This window comes from Astyanax mexicanus, chromosome 24 (assembly GCF_023375975.1).
Source record: "Astyanax mexicanus isolate ESR-SI-001 chromosome 24, AstMex3_surface, whole genome shotgun sequence".
NCBI classification, from domain to species: domain Eukaryota; kingdom Metazoa; phylum Chordata; class Actinopteri; order Characiformes; family Acestrorhamphidae; genus Astyanax; species Astyanax mexicanus.
In genome coordinates, this window is record NC_064431.1 from 21,565,484 (window position 1) to 21,579,064 (window position 13,581).

The 13,581-nt window shown below is 37.3% G+C and overlaps 1 protein-coding gene across 2 annotated transcripts in view; it reads left to right on the forward strand.

Moving 5' to 3' along the window:
* The window catches only part of mapkapk2a (MAPK activated protein kinase 2a), a 47,719-nt gene extending 39,184 nt beyond the window's left edge, over positions 1–8,535 (forward strand). Inside the window, exons 3-10 of one of the 2 annotated variants that reach the window (XM_007247744.4) lie at positions 2,994–3,058; positions 3,140–3,219; positions 4,307–4,433; positions 4,560–4,635; positions 4,768–4,892; positions 5,682–5,767; positions 5,885–5,965; positions 6,326–8,535. In XM_007247744.4, coding sequence (XP_007247806.2) covers positions 2,994–3,058; positions 3,140–3,219; positions 4,307–4,433; positions 4,560–4,635; positions 4,768–4,892; positions 5,682–5,767; positions 5,885–5,965; positions 6,326–6,472 — 787 coding nt within the window. In that variant the 3' untranslated portion in view covers positions 6,473–8,535. The remainder of the gene's footprint in view (positions 1–2,993; positions 3,059–3,139; positions 3,220–4,306; positions 4,434–4,559; positions 4,636–4,767; positions 4,893–5,681; positions 5,768–5,884; positions 5,966–6,325) is intronic. The other variant, XM_007247745.4, reaches the window with a different exon arrangement.
* Positions 8,536–13,581: the final 5,046 nt, after the last annotated feature.

Below are 13,581 nucleotides of genomic sequence, written 5' to 3' on the forward strand. Positions count from 1 at the left end.
ACTAAAGGCTGACTAAAGTCGCAGCGTTTGAGTGATACTGAAAGTGGTGAAACGTGCTGTGGCTTTTTCTTATCATAAGGTCTACTCTAGTGCTGAAGAATGTCTGTGTTCACGCACCTTTTTTCTTTTATGTTGGCTGCCTGAGGATTTCACTGGAAATTTCTATAACATAAGTAAAAAAAAAAAAAAGAAAGAAAGAGGAAGAAAAAAAACTTGCCGAAGTAAGTTGAATGAAAAGCTGTGGTTTCAAATTTTGGGTATTCAATTTTTTTTTTTCAATTCAATTTTTTTCACCTATTTTCATGGTATATTAAAATGGAAGGCATTAAAACTACCTTTAAACGTGTATTAAATGAAATTTTGTTATATACTTGTCAAAATTACTGTTACTGTTAACAAGTTGAGCAAATTGAAAATAAAAAGATATCCAAAAGGCATAAAGATTTAATTTAATAGTTTAAAAATGTGTATTGCAAAAGGATTTTGAACACATCCTTTTGACCAAGGTCTCAGACCATAATTGACGTTAGTTATGGCTTGTTTTTTTATTGATCGGAAAGTCCAGGTGATGCTAATTCCTCTAAGCAGCTGCCCTAGCACTCTGAAAGTGAAAATGTTTCAGACCCACAACGCAGGAAAAGGCTAATAAAAAGTTTCAGCTGTTTTTTTTTTTTTTTCTTTTTTCAGGTTTCCTCAGCTCAAAATATAATTTGAAAATTGCAGTTAGCAGGAACAGTTGCGGTCAAGATAAGGTGACAAATCAGAACCTTACTTGACTGCAAAAAAACTTCAGGAAGGTTAAGCAGACTCTAAGGTTGTGGTACGTTGATTTTCCGTTTAGCAACACCTGCAAAAATGATGCATTCAAAAAAAAACAAAAAAAAAACGCATTCAAATGTAAACTTCTCCTGTGTCCTCACTTTAAACCTCAGAATCAGAAGTTTGCAAATGAACTGTGGACTGATTAGGTTAAATAGAACTCATTGGCCACAATGAGCAATGCACAGAATTTAAAGGATAAAAGAAACATCTCTACAATTATTAAGGATGGGGTGGATTACCATTGCAAGAACCAATGGATCACGATTCCTCAATTTGAAGCACTGAACAAATCTTTGTTTGATACAAATGTGTTCACAAGATGTGATCTTTGCCAAAGGAGGGCTACTAAATACTAACCACAAGACTGCTCAAACTGTTGCTTTGGCGTCTTTTCTTTTCTGTTATTTTTAACTGTGAATGCTGACAAAAATAATGTATATATATATTTTTTATTACAATACTTAAACTTGTGTAGAGAAGCTTAAACATTTATACAAGCTTGATTAAAGACTCACATTATGCTATAGCCAGCAGCATCTTCAGACCTGTCTAGGATGCTGTTGGACAAGTTATCAACACTCCACCCCTACCGCAATAACTGCGAAAGTATTTAAGGTGCATGGTATGGAGATTCCGAAAAACAGCAGCCAGGGGTTTGTTTCTCTAAGAAGCTGCCTGAAAGGGCACTCTAAAAATTATTTCAGGACGCCATTAGGAACCTCTACAATCCATACAGAGACGTCTTTCACGTTGCTTTACTCATGTAACACACTACTTCTGTATGTGTAGCTCAATAAATATGACAATCATGTATTGTTCCTGGTAACCTTTATTTTCCATTTGAATAGCAATGATGTCTGACCCCTTCTTTAGGAGCCAGCTATTTTTGAACAAGCAAGGGAGAGTTTTTAGTGAAAAAAATACTAAATTAATGAATCAGCCGTGCGGTGCTGAGTGCAGGATTGGAATCCCGTATCTGTTTCTAGCTGTTTCTTTACCTGCCTCTATGAATGAGCTATCAAAGCATGATGACCCAATTCGATTCTTCTCAACTGGCAGACTTCCAAGAAGGACAACCCACCCAGCCAGGCCTAGGCTCACACTTCTGCTAGTGAAAACCACAGTGATAAAAGGGGGCATGTTGGTTTTAGCATATGCAGACAAGCCCCTTCATGTGGTTTTGGTTGATCTTAAGTGTTACCTATGAGATATTTTAGTCACTTGTGAACAGCACATTCAGCAGGCTTATGGTACAGATCATCTAGTTTCTTTAAGCCATTAACAGTAACAGGCAGGACTGTGTTAGGAGGTGACTGCTGTGGTACTTGGTGTAGACCAAGATCTCTTGTCTCTAGAGCACACACCCGTTTAGATTCTTATAAACAGTCATATCTCTTTTCTGTGAAAAATGAGAAGAAAATATGCTGACTAGGGCACAAATGTGTTGAAAATGATTCTTAACTTGGCTTGCTTGATTGAATAAGATGAAATATTTTTGATGTTTTTTCAGTTTGAATTGAATATTCTTTGTCTATACTTTTGTATGTATTTTGTACATCAAATCCAATAATTTTTTTTCTACATTATAAAAATATATATATATATATATATATATTTTGCTTTGTCAGTGTAAAATATGCTACAAATGTATTTTGTTTATATTTGAACTGCAAAATACTTTGAGCTGCATTCTTAATGTGTTAAAAAAGTACTATAGTTATCTCATTATTAGTTTTATTATAATTATTATTTTTGAAATTGTTGCATAGTAATGTAAACACAATTATAAAAGATTCCAAAAGTGATTAAATGAGTGACGCATGATTACAAGAAAAGGTTTTGGTTGTAATACACATTATGATGTATCATGCTTAATATGACTAAGCACATGCACTCACAAAAAGGGAGAAATCCCACAGGTTTCAGTTTTTTTATTTGTAACCGATTAAGAAGAATTCTCACTCTTTTACAGTACCTACTAAGAGAAATCAAAAGAAACTGTGTTTACAAACAAATACTGATCATTTAAAGTGAATGTCTACCTAGCCAACACCCCTATCAATTTCATTGGTTTGTGATGTTGAATGAATGCATGTCTGTGTAATCATACGTTCTTATTCATCCTCAGAATTGTATCTCAGCATGCTGATATTTTATTTGTTTTATTTTAGTATGGAAGGAGGGGAGTTGTTCAGTCGGATTCAGGACCGAGGGGACCAGGCATTCACTGAAAGAGGTAAAAATATTGCTTTGCTTAAATAGTTCTACTTTTAGCATTGATTGATGATACTAATCACTTTCTTTCCAATTGTTATAGAGGCCTCAGATATTATGAAGAGCATAGGGGAAGCCATCCAGTTTCTTCACGGCATTAACATCGCACACAGAGACGTCAAGGTAAGAGCTTTCACCTAGCCTTGGAGATCAGGTGATTTAGAATGAACTTCACATATTGCTGGACATTGGTAATATATGATTTTAAAACCTTTCTGAGGTCCTACCCCTTTGCCGTACTCGTCTGTTTTGCGTGTTCATTCCTAGGAGTTGGGGTATTCCGATTCTTGTTAGGCTGAACAGATAGGACAAGTGTTTGGGCTACATGGCTCTTCAAACAGAGGCACACCCAAAACAGAGGGCTACTAAAAAAATAAAGTATTTTCCTTAAAATTTACGATAACCATTATTTTACTGTAGTTTAATGTGTAGTTTCAAGATTTTATGGCTTTTTTCTTCAGAAAAAGCCTAAAAAAGTACTGCTAGTTGGTTTTTGCTGCTTCACGTGCCCCTACGATTTCCTGAAGGTAATTAGTTAATAATTAACTAATTAGTAATTAGTTAACCAGCCGCTGGGTTGCTAAACTTTAGCACTCCACTGCTATTTTTATATATCTTTATCGGGTGCTTGAAGGGTTGCCTCGATTGTTAGCGGGAGAATTTCACCCCTTCACTCAAAAAGAAGGAGTAGGACAACACAAAATAAATTGGATTGGGCCGAAAAACCTATTAGGAACTTAAACTAATTTAGGGGCTTAATTCATTGGGTTTCCCAACGATATCGGGATATCCAACATCGCTATCACACATCGCGTTTTTATTCATACTGTACACCCCTAATTTACACCACTTGCCATTGATTAACTTTCATTTCAGGGTACGTTATATGAACGAGCAACCTAATTTCTCAGTTTATGGTTATATTCAAATTGTGTGGATGCCAGTTTTCCTGTTTTTTTTTATTGGCTTTTATATTCATATTGATAACAGAATTACAAAAATTGCATTCAATGTGATATAGATTTTGGCCCGATTGTTTTTTTTAACAGACCACTGAAATTAGGTAGTAAAAATTTGATTGGGTTGTGTAATGGGAAAATAGAAAAATAAATACATCAGACACTAATAACTGCTTATTTGCGCTGCTGTAAGCTTCTCTTTTTATCCATATGACGGGAGATGTATGTATTTTTTAATTTTTGTTTTTCAGCCAGAGAACCTCTTGTTTAGCACAAAAAGGCCGAATGCTCTTCTCAAACTGACAGACTTTGGATTTGCCAAGGAAACAACCACACATAATTCGCTGGCCACGCCATGCTACACTCCCTATTATGTCGGTAAGAGTCATTCCTGATCTCAAAAAGCTCACAGTGTACAGCCCACTGTTCCATTCATGTGCATTGTTTGCGGTGTTCGCATTTTCTCACTTTTTTATGTGTAACTGTTCTCTTTTCATGTTGTAGCCCCTGAGGTTCTCGGTCCAGAAAAGTATGACAAGTCCTGTGACATGTGGTCTTTGGGTGTCATCATGTATATTCTGTAAGTGAGTCTCTCATCAGCTGTCTCCCATCAGCTTTTGGTGTCTTCTCTCTGACAGAAGTATCTGTTTTTATTTGAACTTAATGGAGATTTGAGGTGATTTGGTTTAATACTTCTTGTTTGTGCTTTCAGGCTTTGTGGGTACCCACCTTTCTATTCTAACCATGGGTTGGCTATATCACCTGGGATGAAGAGGAGAATTCGCATGGGACAGTATGAGTTTCCCAATCCTGAATGGTCTGAAGTCTCAGAAGAAGGTGGGTTATTTTCTATTACATATTTTGTCATAATAATAATTAGTAAGTAGGGTAGTGATGCACCAAAATTAATGAAATTAAACGTTTGTTTAAATATTGGATACAATATTTGTAGTTTAAATATACATAAATGTATTTTTGTCTTGCAAACTAAACATATTTTAAAAGAGCAAAATATGTACCACCATATGTACCACAAGCACATAGACATGCAGACTGCTTCTACAAACATGAGTGAAATAATGGGTCACTCTCAGGAGCTCAATGAATTCTAGCGTGGTACCGCAATATGATGCCACCTGTGTAAGAAGTCCACTTGTGATATTTCCTCACTACTACTAAATATTCTACAGCCAACTGTCAGTGGTATAAAGAAAGCAACTCGCTCTGTCAGTATAAAATTAGTGGGTCAACGGATGTGAAAGAGCATAGTGCACAGAGGTCTCCAACTTTCTGCAGAGTCCAACACTACAGACCTCCAGATTAGATTAAGAACAGTAGAGAGTAGAGAGCATCATGGAATGGGTTTTCATGACCGAGCAGCTCCATTCAAACCTCACATCACTATAAGCAATGCAGGCAAGCGAGTTAATGACCCTCATGCCAAATTTAAGTTCAGTACATTGCAAAAGGGTGCCCAATATGATATAAAGTAAAGGAGTCCTTTATTAAGTGTAATTTTAATGTCTTTACTTTCTTGGTGATTTTTTTTCTGATATGCCAAATATTCTGTGCATCCCTAAATAAGAATCATACTAACTGTACTCTTTTTGGTTTGCAATTTTGCAGCCAAGCAGCTTATCAGGACGTTGCTGAAGACAGAGCCCACGCAGAGGATGACTATCACAGAGTTCATGAACCATCCCTGGATCAATGTAAGAACAGTCATCTGAGGACTTAACTACATATAGATTAATCAATTCAGACTAGCACTGTTTTTATTAGTTTCTCCATCCAAATGAATGGCCTATTCAATGATTGTCTTGTTGCAGCAGTCGATGGAAGTGCCACAGACCCCTCTTCACACAAGTCGTGTGCTGAAAGAGGAGAAAGATACCTGGGAGGATGTCAAGGTGAGGATCTTCCTCTTAAAGTTGAGCTGTTTGTTGTTTTGTGTGTTCTTTTTTGTGGGTTATTGCTAATGGGAAACCATACCTTTTTCTCGTATGTTCAAGGGTTTTGAGCTTAGTCATCAGTTGAAACTTCACCCTTTAGGCTGAACTCTTTTAATCTGAGCTTTGCTTGAACTGCACTAATAGAAATGTTAGTGGTCAACTAAGCGTATTTTTATTTTTTTTTCCTCAAATTCCACCTTGGAGAGGGGTGTGTGTGTGTGCGTGCAGATGTAATCAGTGATCCAAATCTTTTCCACACTTTTATCACCCAATTTCCTAAGTCTTCTTATGACTTTTCTGCTTTTCTGTGCGTCACAGGAGGAAATGACTAGTGCCTTGGCCACAATGAGAGTGGACTACGAGATGATCAAAATCAAGACCATTGAGGACTCCTCTAATCCGTTACTGATGAAGAGGAGGAAGAAAGCAAACTTGGCTGCTGAAAATGAGACACCTGCCTGCTGAGGACAGTGTTTGCCCACCTTCTTTTCATACATACTTCATACAGATTATATATATATATATATACATGTACACACACACTCTCAAGTGCACACATCCAAAAAGAAGTACATGGATACAAACATTCAAAAGGTTGTAATAAAGGAAGCAATAATTAATGAAAATGGGAAAGTGGTATGAATGGAATTTTCTTAAAAAAAAAAGCAAAGTTTGTCTGATTCTAATCTTTTATCTATTTTACTACTTTTTTTTTTTTTTTTTTAAAGAAGCCTTTGTTTTTATTACTCAGACTTTGTAACTAATCAACCACTCTGCACGACCCTGCACCACCTCCCCACCACGCCTATGAGCAGGGGTTATGAAATTTGGAGAAAGCGAAGAGATTATGAATACGACGGAAAGCCAATGTCTGTAAAATGCTCGTTTGTGCATTTTTGTGATGTCAATTACTTTTCTTTCTCACATGGTATTTGGTATTTTGGGTTATCTAATGGACATTTTTTTTTTTTTATCCTTTTTTTTTTTTTTTTTTTAAGCAAAGCCATTGGTCATGTGCACGTTGTCACTGCAATTTAATGTCCTACTACGCTCTTTTATTTTTATTTTTAGTTTTTTGTCATGGGATGAACTTGCAAACAAACTAATTGCACTGTATTGATAGGGATTTCCCAGCTTTCATAGGTATTAAGTGTTTCTTGTCAGAAAAGCGAGAAACTTGAATATTGAGCCTTATGCAAGTTTTTTTTTTTCTTCTCAAGAAGTGCGTCCCCCACCTCCCCCACCATTTCTCAGAAACACCCCTGCACTGTGTGTGTGTTGTCTAAATGGCTAGTTCCAAACACCTTAATGTTATCATCACCACCACCACCACCGTGCAGATAGAGCATGAGACGGATTTCTGAAATGACTGGTCGAATGTAGACGAACATTACTGTGTTACCTTACTGTGAAGCCTTTCGAGAACATCTGTCTTACGCTGTCTCTCAGAGCTTCAGATTTCGTTATTAGTGGGCTGTGCATTGCTGAGGGTTTGACTGGCGTAGGCACTCCCAGTAGAGTTTCCCAGTCAATCACTTCCAGACCTTTTTTTAAAAAACACGTATGTTCATCGCCTATTTCACAGTTGATTTTATGCTTCTACTTTCTGCTTTACGCACCAAACACCTTGTTTGGTTGTACCTTACTTTCATTCGCCTTGAAATGAAACCTTGCTATGCATATCTTTTTCTCAGCCTCACCTTTCTCCCCAAAGGTATTTTAAAAAAATGTTTCAGTCAGTGTTTATTTTGAAATGTCTGAATTGATTGTACATGAACTGCTGATTTTAATGTTTTATGGCCCTCTTTAGTGAATCGCAAAGCCATTTTAGAAGAACCCAAGTTCTCAGGCCTCTCGAGGCCTCCAAGCCCCCAAGGGAATACCACGCTGTTTCTGGACTTGGTTAACATCAGGCAGCATTAACCTAGTTCTCTTTCATTTTTCTAAATGTGGCGCAGAGGTTTTTAAAAGAAATAGATAGAGAGAGAAAAAGAGAGAGGGCCCCACACACCACGCAGCATGTCGTCTACTGGCTGGTTGGATGGTAGGAAGCATCTCGTTTTATGAAAGGTGTATGAGATATCTTCCAGCTGACAAGGATTGCTGTTGTCTGTAGCACTGATGAGTGTGTGGCGGTGTCTCATTTATGTATCATATAAAATTTTTGAACACACTTCACTGTGTTAAAACGTCCAGAGTGGAAGCAGTGGACTCCTAACCCTAGATTTCCCAAAGGATTTATGTAGTACATTTTTTTTGTTTGTTTCTTGTATGTAAATTGAAAAAGAAATGTTCTTTGGTATTCACATGTTCATTTATAAGCCGTTTGATTTTTCTTTTTTGTCAACACAAATATTGCTTTTTTTCTCTATTGTCCTAGCACAGATTTGACAAAAAAGGTGTAGCGATTGTTGCCTAAGCCCCAGGTTAACTTGCAGGGGTCTCACAGATGTATTTCCTGTTCTAGTTCAGCTGCTGTATCTAAGTCTTGGTCTGCTTCAACTTTGGATTAAAACACATGAAAATGATTATTTTCTTTTCCTGTCGTTCTTTTTTTTTTTTTTTTTTATTAAATTTATGTTCATGCTTGGTTTGTTTACTTAAGATGATTAATTGATTCATGCCTGATAAATCTAAAAAAGGGGTTATAATGTGCCTAAATTTAGTTTTCTTTTTTCTTTTATTTTTTTGTTGTATTCAACATGTTTCATTCAAACAAGTTTACAGCCCCAAAAAAGAAAAAGAATTTTCACTATTTAAAGAATCAGTCTTTTGTGCATTTTTTTTTGTACAGAATCATGATTACCATGGCCTGTTGACATTTTTTGTACATTACCATTTATCATCACATTATATATATTTTTTTACATTGCTATTCCTGAATTGCCCCTTATACCAAAATGTTGCCAGCTTGAAATTTACAAATGAAGTACAAATGAAACTTGACCAGGCAATCCATGAAAAAGCTTGAGCAAATCTGGTCCTGGACAGCTGGATTATGGCTTCATGCTCATATGGCTTCAGACTAATTTGCTTAGGCACACCTGAGTAGTCACCTGTAATTGCCAAGTTTACAGCAGGGAAAACTATAAGCTGCTGGACTGTGCCCCCCCCCCTTTTCCCCACACCCACACTGTACTGCAGTCTTGATGTTTTACATCGTTCTACCCACCATGGCCAGCACCAGTTGTCTGGAAGTGATGAAGATAACCTGAGGTGTCTTGCGGTTTTGTGAGTAAACTGAGTTGAGGTTTTTGGGTTTGGCATTTTTGCAACTCAACCTGAGATATTGGCAGTTTGTCAAAGTGTGTCATTGTCTTGATCTGATGAGACTCATAATGCAGGCGGTGAGGATGCACTTTAGGGGACCTGTATGTGTGTGAACCCATCTCGAAACACTTGTTTTGCAGGAGAATAGTGTGTAAAATTGTAGATGGAGAACATCTTGGCTGGCAAAGTGTAAAAATGTAATAGCAGTTGGCTGGTGGAGACTCAGTTTAGAAACTTAGTAAAACCTTGCAGGTAAAAATCTACCTTCTTGTACAATTTAGCTCCAAGTTTTGTGCACTACATTGATTGGAAAAGATTGGACACACCTTCTCATTCAATGCATTTTCTTTATTTTCATTTACATTTACATTTACAGTGTAGATTCTCCCTGAAGGCATCAAAACTATGCATGAACACGGGGAGTTTTACGTATTTAACAAAAATGACCTGGCCTCCACAGTCACCAGACCTGAATCCAATCCAGATGGTTTGGGGTGAGCTGGATCACAGAGTGAAGGCAAAGGGGCCAACAAGTGCTAATAAACACCTCTGAGATGCCAAGAGTGTGCAAAGCAGTAATCAGAGCAAAGAAGTTTGAAGAAACTAGAATATAAAAAAATATATATGTATTTTTTTTAAGTACATAACTGCACATGTGTTCATTAATAGTTTTGATGCCTTCAGTGAGAATCTACAATGTCATGAAAATAAAGAAAGTATTGAAAAACAGAAGGTGTGTCCAAACTTTTGGACTGTATACTGCACTGTATATATATTTTTTTCTTACAACAAATTAAATTTAGAGGGTATATTGACAGGGTATGTTGGCGTACGAACATCCAATAATTTTAAGTCAAATTTGATTCACTATAACCCCTTTTACACCTCATTACTTCATGTGGCTTGATTAGTCTAAAATCAGATTTTGTCTTTCCTTCCTCCCCTTTCCTTTCTGGCTTTTCTTGGCTGCAGAAATCATGAACCTGGCTGGCTGGCTAATGTCAGCAACTAGTGGGAGGAGCCCCTTTGAGTGGAACTCCAAAAACCTTGTACTTTTTTTGGATTTACAGTCACAAGGTTTTGCCTTCAATTCATAACCAGTCATTGTTTAAGGCCCTAAGCAATTGATTGGTTTGCTTGACTTGCAGTAGGCCTATATGCAACACAAACGTGAATGGTCAGATTAGATGTCATGCACATTTTGCATGCGCTTAGTGCTTATTATCACTCTGTGGTACAGGTGATGTGAGTGTCAGTGTGTACATGTGTTTAATTTTAGGGACTAATTAATTTACATTACAGACTATAATGGTTCCTCAAATTTGTAAATGTGAACTGTAAAGATGGTAAAATCTGATTTTAGTAAAAATAAAGAAATAAGTCTGAATTGATTTATGAGATTTGTAATATAGGTATGGAACAGGTAAGTTTTACGTGATGGGTAAATGTACAGATGGGTGAACCTACAACGACAGAAGTAGTGACTGCTGACTTGTTACATAGTTTTTGCAGGGCAGCTGTGAGGCTATTGCTGGTTTTCTCTGAATGAGGAATGGCGATGAGCTTCTCAGAACCCGGCAGATGCAGTAGTTACTGTCTTCATTGTGCAAAGTTCACAAGACTGCTGATAATCTTAATTAATGGAGTGGCCTCTTCCTTCTGCTTCTTTCTCACTAGGACCATATATAATCTGGCCTCCCATTTTTATTAATTTGCGTAGAAAAGAGAGGTAATTTCTGCGATTTGGAATGTGGCTCTGATAGTAACTTCCTCTGGCATTGCTTCAGTATGTGTGAATTTGCAGAAACGAGCCAGTGCAGATGGGCGGGCTCGTATTTCTTACAGTGAAATTTACATTAATTCTCAGCAGCTCTTAAGCTGTAAAAAAAACCGTGCTCTGAAGGAAAAAAAAAGCAGAAGCACTTACTACTGCAAATACTGTTCTTGCATAACATGCGTGTTGTCTTTTAGTAGGTGTTCCACAGTGGGGTGAAAAGAAGTGAAGTCAGCATTGTTTGAATGTGAGGAGATTGCCTAAATGAAGTACATGAACGTTTTTTTTTTTGCCCTAATCTGATTTGAGTATCCTAATGCCTATCCAGTTTTTGTGTTTCTTTAAATTATGTAAAACGTACAGATGTCATGTTTGATAAGATTAGCATAATAGTATAAATATGATTAATCACTTTTTTTCAGAAGATGTAAGCTTTTAATTAAGAAATAATACTCTAGAGGGAGTGCCTTAACATGTAATATTGCCTGCCGCCTCTTGCCTATGACCACAGCACAGCAGTGCCAATATTACTTTATAACACGAACCTTGAGTGTATAAATGCGAGTATACCACAGTTCCATTATTGCATTGCTGAAAGGTTTTGAGTTAAGGAGGACACGAAAATACGATCTTTTTGGTTATAAACACTACACGAGTTAAAATAGTTCCATTGCTGCTCTGTTTGTAGCTGCACTGTAAGTGCGGCATTGTTGCTAGGTTTGCCTGCGCCACCTATTGGAGACATGCCATTTCTGCAATGTGTCTATGGGATCCAGTGGTGTCATGACATCGCATTTGGTTTTTATTTGGTTTGTAAGTGCTGCGTTGTTGCTAGGTCACCTGTATGTGGTTGAGTAATACATGGAATTTACATAAATACATACATTTTGGGCTAAATGTTTTGAGTATTTGCTAATGCTGGCTGTATAGCCTGATTGGATTTTTCTACTCAAACTAAATGCTTTTTCCCCCACTTTGCCTGAACTTCTATGGCTAGGAGTGTCGTTTCCAGCCCACCACGGATTACTGCCTCCACCTGAGGATGGGCCTGTGGACCACTAGAGGGTGCATCATGCCACAATTTAAGAAAGCCTGTTAAGAGAGTTTTGCTCCAACCCAAAGCTAGCACCTTTTCCAGTTCAGGTTAAGTTCATCAGGAAGCATAATTATTATAACAAAGGTTAATACAGTAGAGCGGTGGTGTGATTGTAGGTTTTCATTCCAGCCAATCAGAAGCTTGTGTAATCAGCTATTTGAGGAGCGGCCAACTGATTGCAAGTGTGAAAGCAGGTTACACTGCTGGTTTTTAGAATGAAATCCACTGAGGAGATCTTTTGTCCCCAGAACGATCTGATTATTTTATTCCTCCCATCAGGAGGACATCAGTTCACACCAATCTACTTGTGGTGTTTCAAGCTACTGGATGCCGTATCTTTACTTGGGATCAGTAAAGTATCCAGCCCTTCAGACAACCAGCCATTTATATCAGCCACAGCAGCCCTTCACAGATAAGACTGGAAAGCCCTGCTGTAGAATGGTAAATCTGCTGTACTAACCACCCCTGGCCTAGTTCCCAAGTTGCTTCTGCTGTCACTTCAGACTGAAAAAGAAAAAGTGCTTCAAAGCCACCTCTTAGCCCTTTTACCTTGTTCACAGGTCTTAGCTTGACTGGAAACCATCTCCTCCTGTACTTTCATTGTTGTTAAACACAACGTAATCATAATTTACTACCAGCCAGTGTTCCCTTGAACGGAAATTGCTGCCAACCTGTGAAATGAAAACTCGTGACATGGCAGAAATTCTGTCTGATGCCTGTGCTCCACTTTTCTTCCCTTGTCAGATTGTTCTCTGAGGCTTATTGACGGGTTCATGGTGTACCATTTTTTGCTCTGTGATGTAATACCACACCAGCGTTATATGCATGTGACAGAAAAGAGGACAGTAGATGTAAAGATCTGAACTTTCAGTTCTTTGAGAGTCATTTCTGTTTGTTTGTAATAGTTTCCAGTATCTTTGGGATCCTGGACCACCAGATTAACCCCTTTAGGGCACAGAGGTCACTGTAAGAAGCCTACTATTTTTTTCTCCTATTTCCCCCCTTTCATTATTCACATCAAACAAGTAATTTTTTAAAAAGGATATATATACAATGTCTTATTTAATGTCTATACAGGAAGTGATGTAAGAACTTTAGTTTGTCTGCAGAGCTAGGTTTGGGCCTGACCACTAAAAGTTTTATGTGTATATATTTGATGAGGATATTTTTAAAATTGATGAATAAGTTATATAGTCCACTAGGGCAGGAAGTTGGCTATATAATACAAACAGGAATAATGTATGATTCAATATTTCGTAATACCATAAGCAAGGCAATATATTGTAATAGTTTAAATGAAACCAGTGGGATTTAATGAAACTATCTAGTGAGTCAAAATGAGTCAACGTCTGCCATCAATATTTACATTTGAACTAATAATGTACATTTGAACTAAAATGTATACTATGTTTTTTAAAAATCAATACAGTATTG